Raw genomic sequence first — 13,841 nt, 5'->3', positions numbered from 1 at the left:
TGATGGCAGGAAAAATGGCTCCGATCAATGTCACGAATTTGTCGAGGGTTTTGCAATGTTTGAAATTATATTTGGTGGTGGAAGGGGTAGAGTAGATGATCCAATCAAAACCGCGTTTCACAGCTAACGATGATTTGGATGCCAATCTAGAGACAAGCAGCATAATTTGACCAAAATATCTTAGTCTACTCGAGATTTATATCGATCGCTATGTAAATCGATATCTTTCTTTGCAAGGATGGCTGAAATGCTTTTTTCTATATGCGACTCACAGAACACTTAATATATGTGACTATTTAATAGCTTTAACATGATACTAGAGTGGGAGATTTGATAATGTAAGCCACTCTTTTACCTATTAAATTCAAATCACATATATTAGATTTGAGCCATTCAACCAGCCAGCCCCCGTTCGAGGGGGTGTCCTAAAATATAAACAATATAATCTCATCTCATCCATCAACTTAAGTTTTCAGGGAAATTGATAATTGTTACTATTGATTTTGATTATTCGAGCTGAAAATAAATTTGGGTCTAAGATCCTTTTTTTATATTAGTCTATGTCATAATCATTAATTGGAAGAGTTAGACCTACAAAACTAAGCCAAGTATATTTTCAATAACTATCCATCTAATAGTCAAGTTAGTTTTAGGTTCCAAATATTTGGACTAGTCGGATAGCTTTCTTGAAGAGATTTTTTTTTTCTGTGTACACGAGGAATGCACGTGAGGAGCTCTTTTTATAGGTGGCTCTGAAAATTGTTACTCTCAATATCATCAATAATCTTGGGGTGATTGTGCATCATTCTCAAGTCGAATCAAATTAGTGTGTTGGCTCAATTCATGTTGAAAACATATGACGTTTGCCATATGTGGTCATCATGGCCTCAAGCACTCAGTGTGTTTAGCATGTGTAGCCATGTGGTGTTAGCATGTTACCTAGACGATCTGTCACATATCGACCATGTGTGATCGTTGTAGCCTTGAGAGGTCGGTGTGTCGGCCATGTGTAGTCATGTGATGTTAGCATGCCACCCAAACCATCTGTCACTTATTGACCACATGTGGTCAACATGGCCTCGGGCAACCATGTCATTTGCCATGCTATTGAACTAAGAAGCAACTTTGCTGCTACTATGGGTACTGAAAGGGAGATGATTGGCATTCGACAAGGGTGTCATCGACATGTGCATTCGATCTTATGATTGTGCACCATCAATAAGTACATCAACTTATCACTCGATGTATTAGTTTTTCTTAATGTAGGCCTCCCAAAAAGCACATCAACTTATCACTTGATCGGCCCTTAAGGCCTCAAAGAAGATTCTCGAATCTTGTGGAGATAGTGGCGGAGGTGCCCAGTTTAATTAAGCTTTTCGATTTGTTGCTTGAGGTCATAGCAATCCTCCGTGCCCATGAACTTGGTAAAAATAATTAATTTTAATTAATTTTATTTTGTACATAGAGCTCATAGCAAATGAGGTATATAGAAGAGACCCTTTTCCCTTATCTGCATAAATACCTCAATATTGAAGGTATTTAATAGGATAAATTCTTGATAAGGGGGAATTTGATCTTTTTTAAGTCTATTGTTATATGATCATTCTAGAATGTTAGACCAAGGGGCTCTTTCCTCTTTCATTGTCTTTCCAGGTTTTAAGATTCTCTTTTTCATAATAATAGATTCAGTCATGATATAACGATTTGCTTGTTATAACAACTCTAAGAATATGGCCGGAGGTCGTGTGATGGCCAAGTAGTAAAACTTATATGATTGGAGCTCACCGATATATACGTTAGTTAGGATGTATGAGTTTGGGTCAACAATCAAACTTTATCATCAAATTGTTTTAACCTTCATCATTGAAACATTTTATATAGCTTACTAGAGAATTTGTTGATGTATTATCAAAAGGGAGGTTGTAGGCTTTTTTAGCAGTTTGTAACTAATAAAGTTGAGCTTGAACTCCTTGGCAAGCTACCCAAATGAGGAGATTGGTTTTGGAAGTAGCTTAGAGAACCATTCTCTTGTTATCCCTAAAAGTTATCATGAAAAGATAACACGTAAGAGAGTTCGTCATCCCGAACAATGTCATTTGTGAAGTGAATGAAACTATACGTAAAATAAGATTAGAATTTCTTTTATATAATTCCAATGTTAACATTTGGAGCTCCCATTGGATTGATTTCTCTATAATACGTCTAACGATGGAAGACCTTAAGTAGGGCTCGGCTTCTAGCTGCTTTCCTTATATGAATCTCTTTCTTAATGTCTTCCAACTACTGGTCCATCTCATAGTGCTAGACTCAAACATCCAACGAGAGTTCAACTGATCGAGAAATCAGTTCCTTTTGTCCCTGTGGTTCCTAAGGAGGGTCGTTGAGTGGCTTATGAGATTTTAAAGGGAGTTATTCTCTAAGGCAGATCAACGAGGGGAGGACATGATTTTGCTATCAAGTTGGGAGCTAGACCAAATTGTGAAATTGGAAAAGGGAAATATGGAAGGAAGTGGTGCTAGGTGTGACAACTATTGTGCCATTTAGATAAGTTATGGGAGATAGGAGCCACGATCTAGAATATTCTAGTCAAAAATTGGACCTGCTGGGGTTAGATTAGATTGTGAAAAGTTTCAGCAAGTGTTGTCATGATCTTAGTTAATGAAATAAAATTGGATTCTAAGCAAGTGGTGGTGGGTTGGGGTCGAATCCTAAAATAGTTGACGGAAGACTAAAGGAAGTAATTGAAAAGTACGAGGAGCAGGTTTGATTAATGGTCTAGGTTGAGTTAGTCCCGAGAGGATTGGGATAGGCGGGTTCAACATAGGGGCATTTGACATGGTGCTACTCAACCTGTTCAAGTCATCATGATTTAGCCTAGAAGGTCTTACGAAATTTTCGTAGTCACATGGTACATGTGTACTATCCGAGCCATCTACCACCTATCGATCACGTATAGTTATGCGTTGCCTAAACCATCTACGATCTGTCAATCATGTGTGGTCGATGCGGCCTTGAACGAACAATGAATGTGTGGACCATGTTATTTATCATTTATTAATAACTATTAAAATTTGGATGAACATACTGACCATGTCATTTACCACTTATCAGCAACTATTAAAATTTGAGCAGATTTTTTAAATTTTTTTATTTTTTTCTCCAAAAGTATCATCATTTCTAAAATTTTCTAATAATGTCCCTTTTACTTAATACATAAAAACTTTCATTTGACTGTGAATCACCAACTCCTTTTCTCTCTCTATTTTTTTCTTTTTTTTAATGGATTGATCTGGTTCTAATATTTGTAGTAATATAAATATATATATATATATATATATATATATATATATATATATATTATAGTATTTTTATGCTACATTATAATTTTTTAAGTAATATCAAGAAAATATTATAACATATTACAAAAATACTATATTACACTATTTTTGTACTATATTACATTAATTTCTTATATTATTAAAAAATATAATATATTATAAAAAATATTATAATTGTATTGGTTGACTGATCCATATGAAAAATGAGAAGAAAGACGTATATGGTTAGGGTTTTCCATGTCTTAGAAGAAGAAAAAAACAACTAAAAGATTTCTGAAAACGGGGACGTACCAAGGAAAAGGTTGTTCTCGGAAATTTGACCTTAAAATTCTTTAAAATATATATCACAAATGAAATAGACTTACATTTGTAGGTACGTGTGGTTCAACTTCAGCTTTCTGCAACGATACACATATTGAAAAGAGAAAACCTAGAAAGAAAGAAGAAAAGGAATAAAGGTTTTGCCTTTTGTTCTTTACAATAAATTTCAATGCTATAGTAGCTTCTGCATTATTACCTCAATTATTTCTAAGAGATCAGTCAGTGTCACCAAGCTGAAGATTAGCAGCCTTAGCTGTAGCTAGGATAGCAAGAGCAGGACCAATTCCAATCCAACTTCAGCAAAACTCCTACACCCTCAAGTAGCTAGGATAGCAAGAGCAGGACCAATTCCAATCCAACTTCAGCAAAACTCCTACACCCTCAAATTGCATGGTTTATTACAAGTCAATCACATGTAAGATACTTTGACAAGTGTATATGTAACATCTCATTAGTCCTACATCGGAAGTGGGTAATGTATAATTGTAACATCCCGTTAGTCTCACATCGGAAGTGGGTAATGTGTATGATTAGCTTATAAGGATCTGATGAGTATACTATGTTAACTCCCGTTTAAGCATTTTGGTCCGTGGTTGAAAGACCAAAATGAAATTATTGATCAGTTGGCTCATCAGACTCGGGTTATGACAGTATCAGATCAAATGCTCAAAATGATGAACGTAGATATAAAATGAATCCAACCTATGCAAAGCTAGATTTTACATGTAATCCTAATGATGCTTAAAAGAAAGTGATCACTCTTGGCTCTTTCAGGATTGTCAAGAGGGTGAAGCAGGAGTTCAATTGTGCTCTGAAGTGCTGGCGATCACAAATTGAGATCTGAAACATTAAAAACAGATCATTTTTGGGGCCTTGAGACTATATATATATATATATATTAGTACGTCAGTATCTCTTTGAACATATTGCAGACTAATCACTTGAATAGAGAGATTCTGGTAGTCATCATGAGGAGGCAGCCTGTTGGTTGCAGCAGGGGCTGAACAGATCACAGCTTATTAGATGTGGATGGTAGCTATGGGACTGCTGTTTGATCTTCTGCTATAAACCAAAATGATGATAGGTAAAGTATACCGTATATGTCGGAGTTATGTGCGCGAAAGGAAGGATTAGCTTCTGCCTCGTTCCAAGCAGTTCTTAATGCACCACTCGACGGATCTGGATTTTCTTTGGCCGGGCGAGAGGACAAACTAAATGTTATCTTCACCGGACTATTAATCTTCCAGTAGAATACAGTTTATGCCGCAATTATCACTACATGATGAATATATATATATATATATTCATCAGAGTTATTTCACAAGGAAATGTAATGGTAAGGGAGAAGAGGGAACAAGCTTCAAGCGAAGTACAACGTCGTACAGAAAGTAGTGGTCAAATGAACGCAACTGTTAGAATACACCATAGTGAAAGAGAACTTGCAGCGGAGAAAAGAATTAGCAACGCTTCCACCTTCTCCATGGACTGAGTTACAGTGGAAGCAGGGGAGGTTGGGAAGGGGTAAAAGGATTGATTGCTCTCAAATCAAATGTGGGTTATTTGTTTTCCCTTTAATATTACCATTTAAGCAACTGAATCAGCATTGGGAACCCTTGCGGCAGCGTAGGGCGCCTGCATCAGATGTGATGGAGCCAACCATGGACGAGGACTTGGCTCCGAGGCTGGAGGCCTTCGCGTAACTTCCGGAGGATCCACCTCCGGAGGTGGTGAAGTAGGCGCCGTTCAGCAGAAGGTCGCCGTCTGATCTCCAATTCCAACTCTTCCACACGCTCGAATCCGTATCCACTCTCTTGGTTACCTGTTGGAGGGAAGTACCATATGTCAAGAGAATGCAAGCATCATCAGCAGCGAATGAATTGATGATATCGATGTTATCTTACCTCCTTGGCAAAGGGGTTGGTAGGAGCGAGGTATCTGTTTCCTTGACTGTTGATGGTCGGGTCGGCGCTTCCGCCAATGGCGTACATCTCCCAGTGGGTGTAGTCATTGTTCACGACGTGGAAGTAGCCATGTCTGCACCTGTATTTTTACCGCATTTTAGACAATGGGTTGACTTGAAACTCCTGTGAAACTGAAGCCCTCCGAGTAAAGCTGAAAGGTATGGCTTTGAGTAGAAAGAATTACCTAGGCATTCTTTGAATGAGACCTTCGCCGAAGTGGTTGTAGGCGATGGTGACTTGCATGGCCTTGTCCCTAACGTAAGAATCACTGTGGCCCAAAAGAATCACCTGCTTAAAGTCGATCGAGGATTTTGTGATTAGTGAGCGACCGAGTCGCACTGCGGAGCTGCTTCGCATGTTCTAATACAGAAAGATCGGGGACCATACCTCATTGTGGTTGGTGAAGTAATTGTTGGAGATGGTGATGGCAGTGGATCCTATAATGGCGTCGATAAGGCCATCAGCGCAGTTGGAGAGAGAGTTGTGGTCGACCCAGATATGACTTGCTCCGAAGATGGACACTCCGTCCCCGTCGGCTATCGTCCTCCAGCCGTAGTGGGAAGGGGAGCTGCGGACCATGGCGTTCCCCGTGGGCTTGCAGTCGTGGATGTGGAGTCCATGGATGATGATGTTGGTGACGAACTGGATGGTGATGCAGGCGCCGTTGGCAATGTGGACTTCGGCGCCGCGCCCGTCGATGGTCTTGAAGCTGTTCATGATGAGCTCCTGCTCGAGGGTGATGACCATGCTGCGTTTGAACACGATCCAGAGGGGCTCCTCCTGGATGACCGCGTACCGGAGGGTGCCCGGGCGCGGGTTCACGGGGTCGTCGTCGCCGGAGTCCGTCACGACGTAGAAGCGGCCTTCTCGGCCGCCGATGGCGTTGCGGCCGAAGCCGATGCCGCAGTCTGCCAGGCGCTTGCGGTTGCGGTGCCATTCGGGGTCGCACCGCCAGCAGTCGTCGATGGGGTTCCCTGTCGAGCAGGACAAGTACCCGAGGGCCCGGCGAGCGGTGCTGTTTTTGATCATCCTGTTCACGGCAATATTACGAAAACAAAAAAGATGATGCGCCGACTAATGTGTGAAGATTCCGATTTCTTGTTATTGACACTGTTTAAAAGACCTAGTGGGCCTCATTCATGGAGGCATTCATGCGCCGACCAACAGTGCATTCAGAAGCAGTGGTTGGCCGTGGGGGTTGGTCGCAACATTATTGCTTAATGGGAGGAGAGCCAGCGGAGCATGGCATGTTCCACCCATGGTGTGTGGCGACAGGATCTAACCATGGTGCCACTCGGACAGTAAATGAGAAAAAGAAGACAAAAGTACAATTGGTGGGCAACTGGTGGACCGCAGTGGTAGGGTTACGAGGTAGTTCAAAATTACCGGCTGGAAAAGGCGCATCTATCTACAGGCTCAGCTTTCTGTAGCTAATGCTTAATCCAATATAGTTTTCCTTTTCCTTTCAAAAATAGAAAAAAGTAAATGGCACATCGATACGTGGGAATAGACGCAGCATATGTCAAAATGGTCTTCCATCATCAGAGAGGGCAATTGAAGGCTGCTTTTGAGGGGTAACCAACGCGCTGCCGCCGCACCGTACACGTCCCAAATGCTAACTAACAGTAACCACGGTTACAGGTCACGTGACGAGGTAGAGGACACGTGAGTAAGGAGAATTCTATTTAATCTTTGCTTCGGAGGAAACTACAAAAAATTGACGGGTAAAAAAATTGGTGAAAGGGAAGGAAGGTGGTGATCGAGAGAACTTACATGTGTACCTCAGACGCGACCAGTTCCGGATCGTCCACCGCGCCCACCACCACTTCCTTCCCAGCAGCACTGTAAGAAAAAGAGAGCACACAGAGGCCAACAAACACCATGAGAATCCAAAAGTCTAATCTGACCATTCGAGCGATAAAGAAAAATAATGCATCCAATTCTATGGACATCGAAGAAGATACATCTCCTCCACTGTCTGGGAGAATTACGCCCTCTGAGGCGATCGGTGACCTTCATGTCAATTTTCAAGCAGAGAACGGAGCGGGAGAGGAGTTACTCCCACATCCTTTACCCGATTTGACCGGTGTCCTGTCTCGGTACTCGCGGTGGTGGATCGAGAATTTTGGAGGAAAGAAGAATCGATTTGATTGCGCCTTTCTATTGCAGTAAAATTTTGGTCGAAAAAAGATAAAAAGGAGTGGGAGAATAGAGCACGCATAAGGAATTCAACGGTTTGGATTTGATGGTTCAGATCCATGCGGTGGCGATTGCGTTTGAGGTCCGAAGCGCCACCGTCTCCGTCACCGCCCAAAGTGTTTCAGATCTCTGCACGGACGACATCGACGGCACGATTTTATTCCAGCGCTGACATCTTTGCCATGAGGGAAGACTCTTCTTAATGTGTTGCCTGATCCCGTTACAACTAATGATATTGACATGAATTATTGGACATTGACTGCAACGGGACTTTAGTCTTTCGGCTTTGATATCCCAAGTTCTTCATGGAATCCAAACTGAACTTCCAGGAATCGAAGAGATGGAAGGTCAAGATTCCACTCAAGATCAAATTTAGACCTCTTTTCTCTTTTCTCGCCCAGTAATTGTGTTGTTGCTTTGGAAGACGAGGGGGTAACACATCGAACGTGCACGAGAAGGAAAAGAGTTCGTAATGCACGCTAGTTCCAGAACAGAGGACCCATAAAAGCCATGGAAAAGCCCCTGATCCAGGTAAATCGCGTACATTTGGCATCATTAAGAACCTAGCGAAGCCAAATTACGAAATATTCGATTTGATTCCTCGGGAGATTATATTCCGCGAGATTACTTGGAACAAATTGTGATCCATTAATCCAAGAAAGAGAAGAAGGAAATGTACCTCGAGACAGAGACGGTTTCGCCTCCAGACCACCCCATGGCTCCAGGTAGGAGAACCCAAAGCCCTAGTACCAGCAAACTGGAACACCTCAGAGATCGTACCGCCATTGCCACTGCCTCTGCTCTCTCGTACTCTCTCTTCTTTGATCTCAGATCTACGCTGCAATCCCCACAGGCCCTCAAAAATGTCGGCGTAGCAGAGGGAGAAGATGAGAGTTGTCAAAAGGATAAGAGAAGGAGTGGAAGAGAGATAGAGAGGGAGGAATAGTCATATGAGGCTAAAAGCACCGCCATTTTATATAGAAGTCGAGCGTTCCGCTCATTGCCACCACCACGCTTCCAACTTAACCGCGGTTAAACTGGCTATGGTTATTACCAGCACCAACGATCCTGACTGCCGTCAAACGGAGTCGTTGGAGGCGGGGAGAGCACCGACGGGGACGTCAGCACGCGGCACGTGATAGCTGTGTCGGTTGGACACGTGCGAGATAGGACTCCGTGCGACCACCTCGTTTGCTTACTCCTGCTTCCGTTATTCTCTCTCGTTGACGGCTCAAATTAGGCAAACTCGCAACGCGTCGTAACACGTAAGTTTCGGATAACAGTTTCTGCTAATTAACTAAACCTCATGGAGCGCAGAGAGAGACTTTGCTCGTGGATGGGCACGTACGACGTCGTTGGATCTGAGGTCGACTACTCTCTCTTTCCGATCGAAACATGTTATCTTGGTGGCAGTGGTGAGTGACTCTGGGAAATATCACATCGACACCGAAAGATCACAGGGATGTTTCGTTATACCTAAATAGCCTTTGCAATTCGATTCGAAGGTAGAGGCAAATGGTTTTCTCTGACTGATGTCATGTGTCACTATGTTTCGTATCCATCGTACATGTTAAAAAGATGAATTGTCTGAGAGAAGAATCCTGAATCGTCAACTTAAATCATTGCAAAAATAGAAGCTTTATTCTTGCAATGACAAATTAAGACATGTCATTTTGATTGGTGTTGAAAGAAGAATCAGAATCCGATCTAGATCCGCTTCCAATCAGAATAGGAAAATGCTTTGACTTGGTTCGTCCAGAACTAGAACTGGAATCAAAAGCCAAATACGACATCAAGTATTCAATTTCTTTAGCGTACTTGAGATGTTGGACAATGTAATTGACCGCTCGTTGTCAGTGAGGCTAACCAGTAGAGTAGGAATTGAAGAGGACCGTCGTAATTGTTACGTTGCACCTCAGATCAAATCCACTAGTACTACTATAACATGGCGAAACAACGACGCCTTACCATCTTCACTCCGCTAGCTATTATTTTGAGCTTGTAATAGACGCAAATCCAATTCCCAGCTCATGAAATAATGGCAAGAGGCCAAGCAAGAAACAGTTGGATTCCTTCACCGGCGAAGCTCCGTGCCTCGGGGTCAAGACAGTCCAAATAGTTCCAGCACGATTCCTCCCATCGCAAATTCTGTCGACATTAGTGAACAAAGATTTGTTTGTGGCAACTCCACGCAAGCATCTCTCCTGGATTATAAGGCTGTACGTTGCAGGACTACATGTGAATCCGTGAACGTCTACACGGAGATGACTTAGATATGTCTCGCGTCCCTTGTCTTCGAATGCATGAGATCTGAGCACTTGTTAAGACGATCCCTAAAATAATACTCTAAACGTTCTGTAATTTGTCCTTTCAACATCCTGGAACAGTGAAGTACAGTATTGTTGTCTCTAATCTTTTACGGGAAACAGAAAAGGAAAGGAAGAATGGCGGGGGACAGAAAGTTGGTGGTGCTCAAACCTCTGTAATCATCGGTCAGCGGAGAAATCTTCCCTTTGCTTCTTCGATCAGCTTGCACATCAGATCACTAAACATGAAGGCATCGACGTCTTACCTTACCTCGACGAATAGATGGTACAAGTAAGTTGGTTCATTAAATCTTATTTCAGTGGAGAAGATCCTTCTACTCCTACGGCTACTCGCTCGAGTTATTTCTCCGAACACCAAGTCTGCAGGTTTTGGTTGTACCTCCTACTAAGTCTCGCCATCAATGGCGAAGGCGAGCTTGATAACTGGGGAAGCAGTTGAAGGGGGGTAGAAGATTTGGAGCAGAAGTCGTTTGGTGGGACTACGCTTTTAAGTGCTACCGACAAAAAGCTTGAGCCCACAGAAAGGCTTGGATATATAGATGCTCACATGGCGTGTGGTGAGCATTAAAAGGCCGGATGGACGCCGAGAGCCGGTGGCCTCTCCCTCCTTTCCTCACCTCCTTTTTGTTCACCGGACGTCGGTAGTTTTTTCCATGTCAAGTAGACTCTGTACAGTGACTCGGACGGTCATTGCTGAGTCGCTTTCTTTTGTCTTACGCTCCACGTTGCACGGAAATCCTTTTTGTTGCCATGCACGCTAACGACGCCTTGTTGTCAGCGACAGCACGCCATCCTTTTTATCCTTTGTGGCATACTACAGGCATCATGCCAAGAGAGTTAGAAGCGACAGCACTGTGTTTGATCGATCGCTGCTGGAATGGGTAGAACGCACGCAACTTAATGTTGATTTACCGGTTGTCATGATCGTAGTCTCATGTCAAGCAGGCCTCAATCTTCTCGATGACACCGGTCTCATTCTTCTCAATGATTAATGATTGGTTAGCAAGGAAAGCGAAAACAACTAAACAAAGTTGTCAACCATTTACCGATCAATAATTGGTCGAGGCGCATCAATGATTGATCCTTTTCAAGACGAGCGACATAAGTCCGCCTCCCATTAATGTTTTGGTCCAGGGGAACACGGTCCACGCGATTAACATGGGCATGTTCCTCCAGTGGGGCTCCCTTTGGACGTCTGTGTCCATCCATATCAATCAATAGACTTGGCTAAGATTCTCAAGGCAGCTCCAGCGAGAGTGACTTGGTTGTTGATGCTGATTCCCGTGCATGATGTACATAGATGGCAAAATCATATCCTAAGTCATTTAGAACCACTTATCGAAGAACGATGGTTGTCTCGGGACCAGATAAGGGATAGCTACATAGGAGCGTCCTCTTTGGCTCTCTGTGCTGTGGCATGTGCTTGGGTCAATCTCGACTGTTCATATCAGGTGCATTCTTTATTAACTAGTTTCCTGGCATTGGCATTGGCATTGGCCTTGTACTGTGCATGTGGTTCCATGAACCAATGGATGTCCACTAAGAGTCACTTCCTGGTTGAGTTGGTAATGCAGAAGTGAGACGAACCTTTGAGCAGGCGAAGCGACGAAGGGATCGGGCCCTTTTCACGACACTATCACACACTGTTCCTTCTCCGTAGGCAGGTGTCCTTGTGCCGTATTCCGGTAGGACCCTGAGCATTCATTCCGTACGTGTCATTGAGCTGGTATCACGCGTCGGATGATGGGCCCCGCGTCGGTGCGCCCATACAGCAGCGGATATTTCTACGTAGAATTATTCAATAATTTTCTTACAAATATATATTTATTAATTGCTTGGATCTTAAAAGAGAAAACAATGTTACTTTAATTATTTAATTTGTGTTGGTTGACTAAGGCGTACTATTGTCAAGATTAATCTTGTATCTATGGGACAATCTAAGACGAATCTCTCTCAGCATAATTTATTCACCTAACATCGAGAACATGCAAAGACATCAATACAAAGTCCAAAAGATAGAGTTAAAAGAATGATCTCCCCCGCTAGGAAAGAGGTTCTTATTTATGAAAAAAAAAATATATTCTTAATATAAAAAATATAAATAATATTCTTCTATTTAATTCATGTTAATATATTATCAATATACATAGACCGTCGATTGATGAGTCGACCTGATTGATTTACTATCGAAAGTATAGATCCTTTCCGATGAACAAACATTATGGGAAGAGCAAAAGAATTTGTATGGAGAGGTGGTTCACCGAGAGCGACTTAATCTTTGAGCAATGAAGTTTGGTTGGGGAGCTGGGCAGTCCCCTCTGTTGGATAGCCTATTGGGCATACCTTCGGACCGAGCTAATGATCCAATACAGCAAGCCTGTGTCGAGAGTGTCCCGGCTCGATCCATCTGATGTTTAAGTTAGGAAAACATAAAAGCGAGAAGATAATAGTATCAACGGTGTAAATGAGAGAGTAAAAAATTATTTTTGCTTGCTTGTCCTAGCTTAGCCCACATCTTAGCTTTTATACCCGAGCATTGGGTGGAGCATATGGGTCTTCGTCAAGGCCCCTCTTACCCTACATGGAGGAGGCATTTAATACGGACGGCTTATCGGTGTGAGTCCTTAGAGGCAGCACCTAGGGACTATCGGGGTGACGTCTCTGGTCTAGCTTCTTTGCTTCTTTGGATCCGGTGGGGCATTATCCTTTTTGTTATCCATTCGGAAGAGAAGGCTAGTGAAGCCGAGCCATGTCGTCGACCATTAATACGAAGTCGGATTTTCTTTCCTAAACGTAGGATCGACAATGGCCGGGTCTCGCAAGCCCATTTTGGGAAGGTAAGACAAGCAACGTGATCTTCAGTTGGTGGCTATAGAGAGTAGGTTGTTCCCAAACTTCTACTTTTAAGTGTTTATGTAAGAGGAGCTGATGAGTGTTAGGATTATCCCAATCAAATGCCAAGCTTAGTTAACTAGATTTTATTTATCAAATTATGATTAGCCTAAAATATTGACCATATAAAAAGGTAATTTTTTATATTATCAAGGTTTATTTGCAAAACTATATGTTTTCTTTCATCATCATCATCAACGTCATCATCATCATCATCATCATATATATATATATATATATATCGAGATTCAAGTCAATATAAATATGGTGTAACATCTCATTACCACCGTCTTATGTACACCTTAAAACTCGTTTTGTCGTTCTCGGACACAATTACTTGTTGATCACTTGAATGGATTAAACCCGACATAACTCTACTTGATTTCTACAAGTTCGACTTCCAATTTTTTATTTGACATGGTTGATCCGCTTCAGTGCCATCGAGCACTCACATATGCTCCATGGAAAATGAATAATAAAAAGAAAATTATTTCTTCGAATTTCCAAATCGAATATTTTCTTACGTCCCATCCGACCGTACACTTACGTTCTAAATTCTAATCCACGCCACCCACCCATCGGTGCTCCAATTCTACCCATCGCAGGCCAACCCGACCTGTCTTATTAATGCTGTGACAGGGATTGGGTCTCCTAAACCCGAAAATTTAATGGATCAGGTTCGTGTGTATGTTTTTGATACGTTTGTTGAAACGGGTTGTCTTCGGGTTGGATCTATTCGTATTTCGCATCAAGATCCGACCCGACACGAGAAGCACTCATAAGGGCGTACAAATCCGAATCCC

At 42.3% G+C, this 13,841-nt stretch overlaps 1 protein-coding gene across 1 annotated transcript; it reads right to left on the bottom strand.

Annotated features, from left to right (window-relative positions):
- Positions 1 to 4,996: 4,996 nt before the first annotated feature.
- On the bottom strand, positions 4,997 to 8,763 carry LOC135627237 (probable pectate lyase 8). Its single transcript, XM_065133252.1, has 6 exons — positions 8,499 to 8,763; positions 7,394 to 7,462; positions 6,008 to 6,650; positions 5,805 to 5,908; positions 5,561 to 5,699; positions 4,997 to 5,478 (listed from the first exon to the last, which is right to left on the bottom strand). Exons 1-6 carry the CDS (start codon positions 8,603 to 8,605, stop codon positions 5,257 to 5,259), a joined length of 1,284 nt encoding a protein of 427 aa, XP_064989324.1. The 5' UTR covers positions 8,606 to 8,763; the 3' UTR covers positions 4,997 to 5,256.
- Between the last annotated feature and the right edge of the window lie 5,078 nt (positions 8,764 to 13,841).

This window comes from Musa acuminata, chromosome BXJ2-11 (genome assembly GCF_036884655.1).
Source record: "Musa acuminata AAA Group cultivar baxijiao chromosome BXJ2-11, Cavendish_Baxijiao_AAA, whole genome shotgun sequence".
In the NCBI taxonomy this organism is placed as follows: Eukaryota; Viridiplantae; Streptophyta; class Magnoliopsida; order Zingiberales; family Musaceae; genus Musa; species Musa acuminata.
The sequence above is the reverse complement of the archived record's forward strand: the minus strand, read 5'-3'. Positions and strand labels throughout refer to the sequence as shown.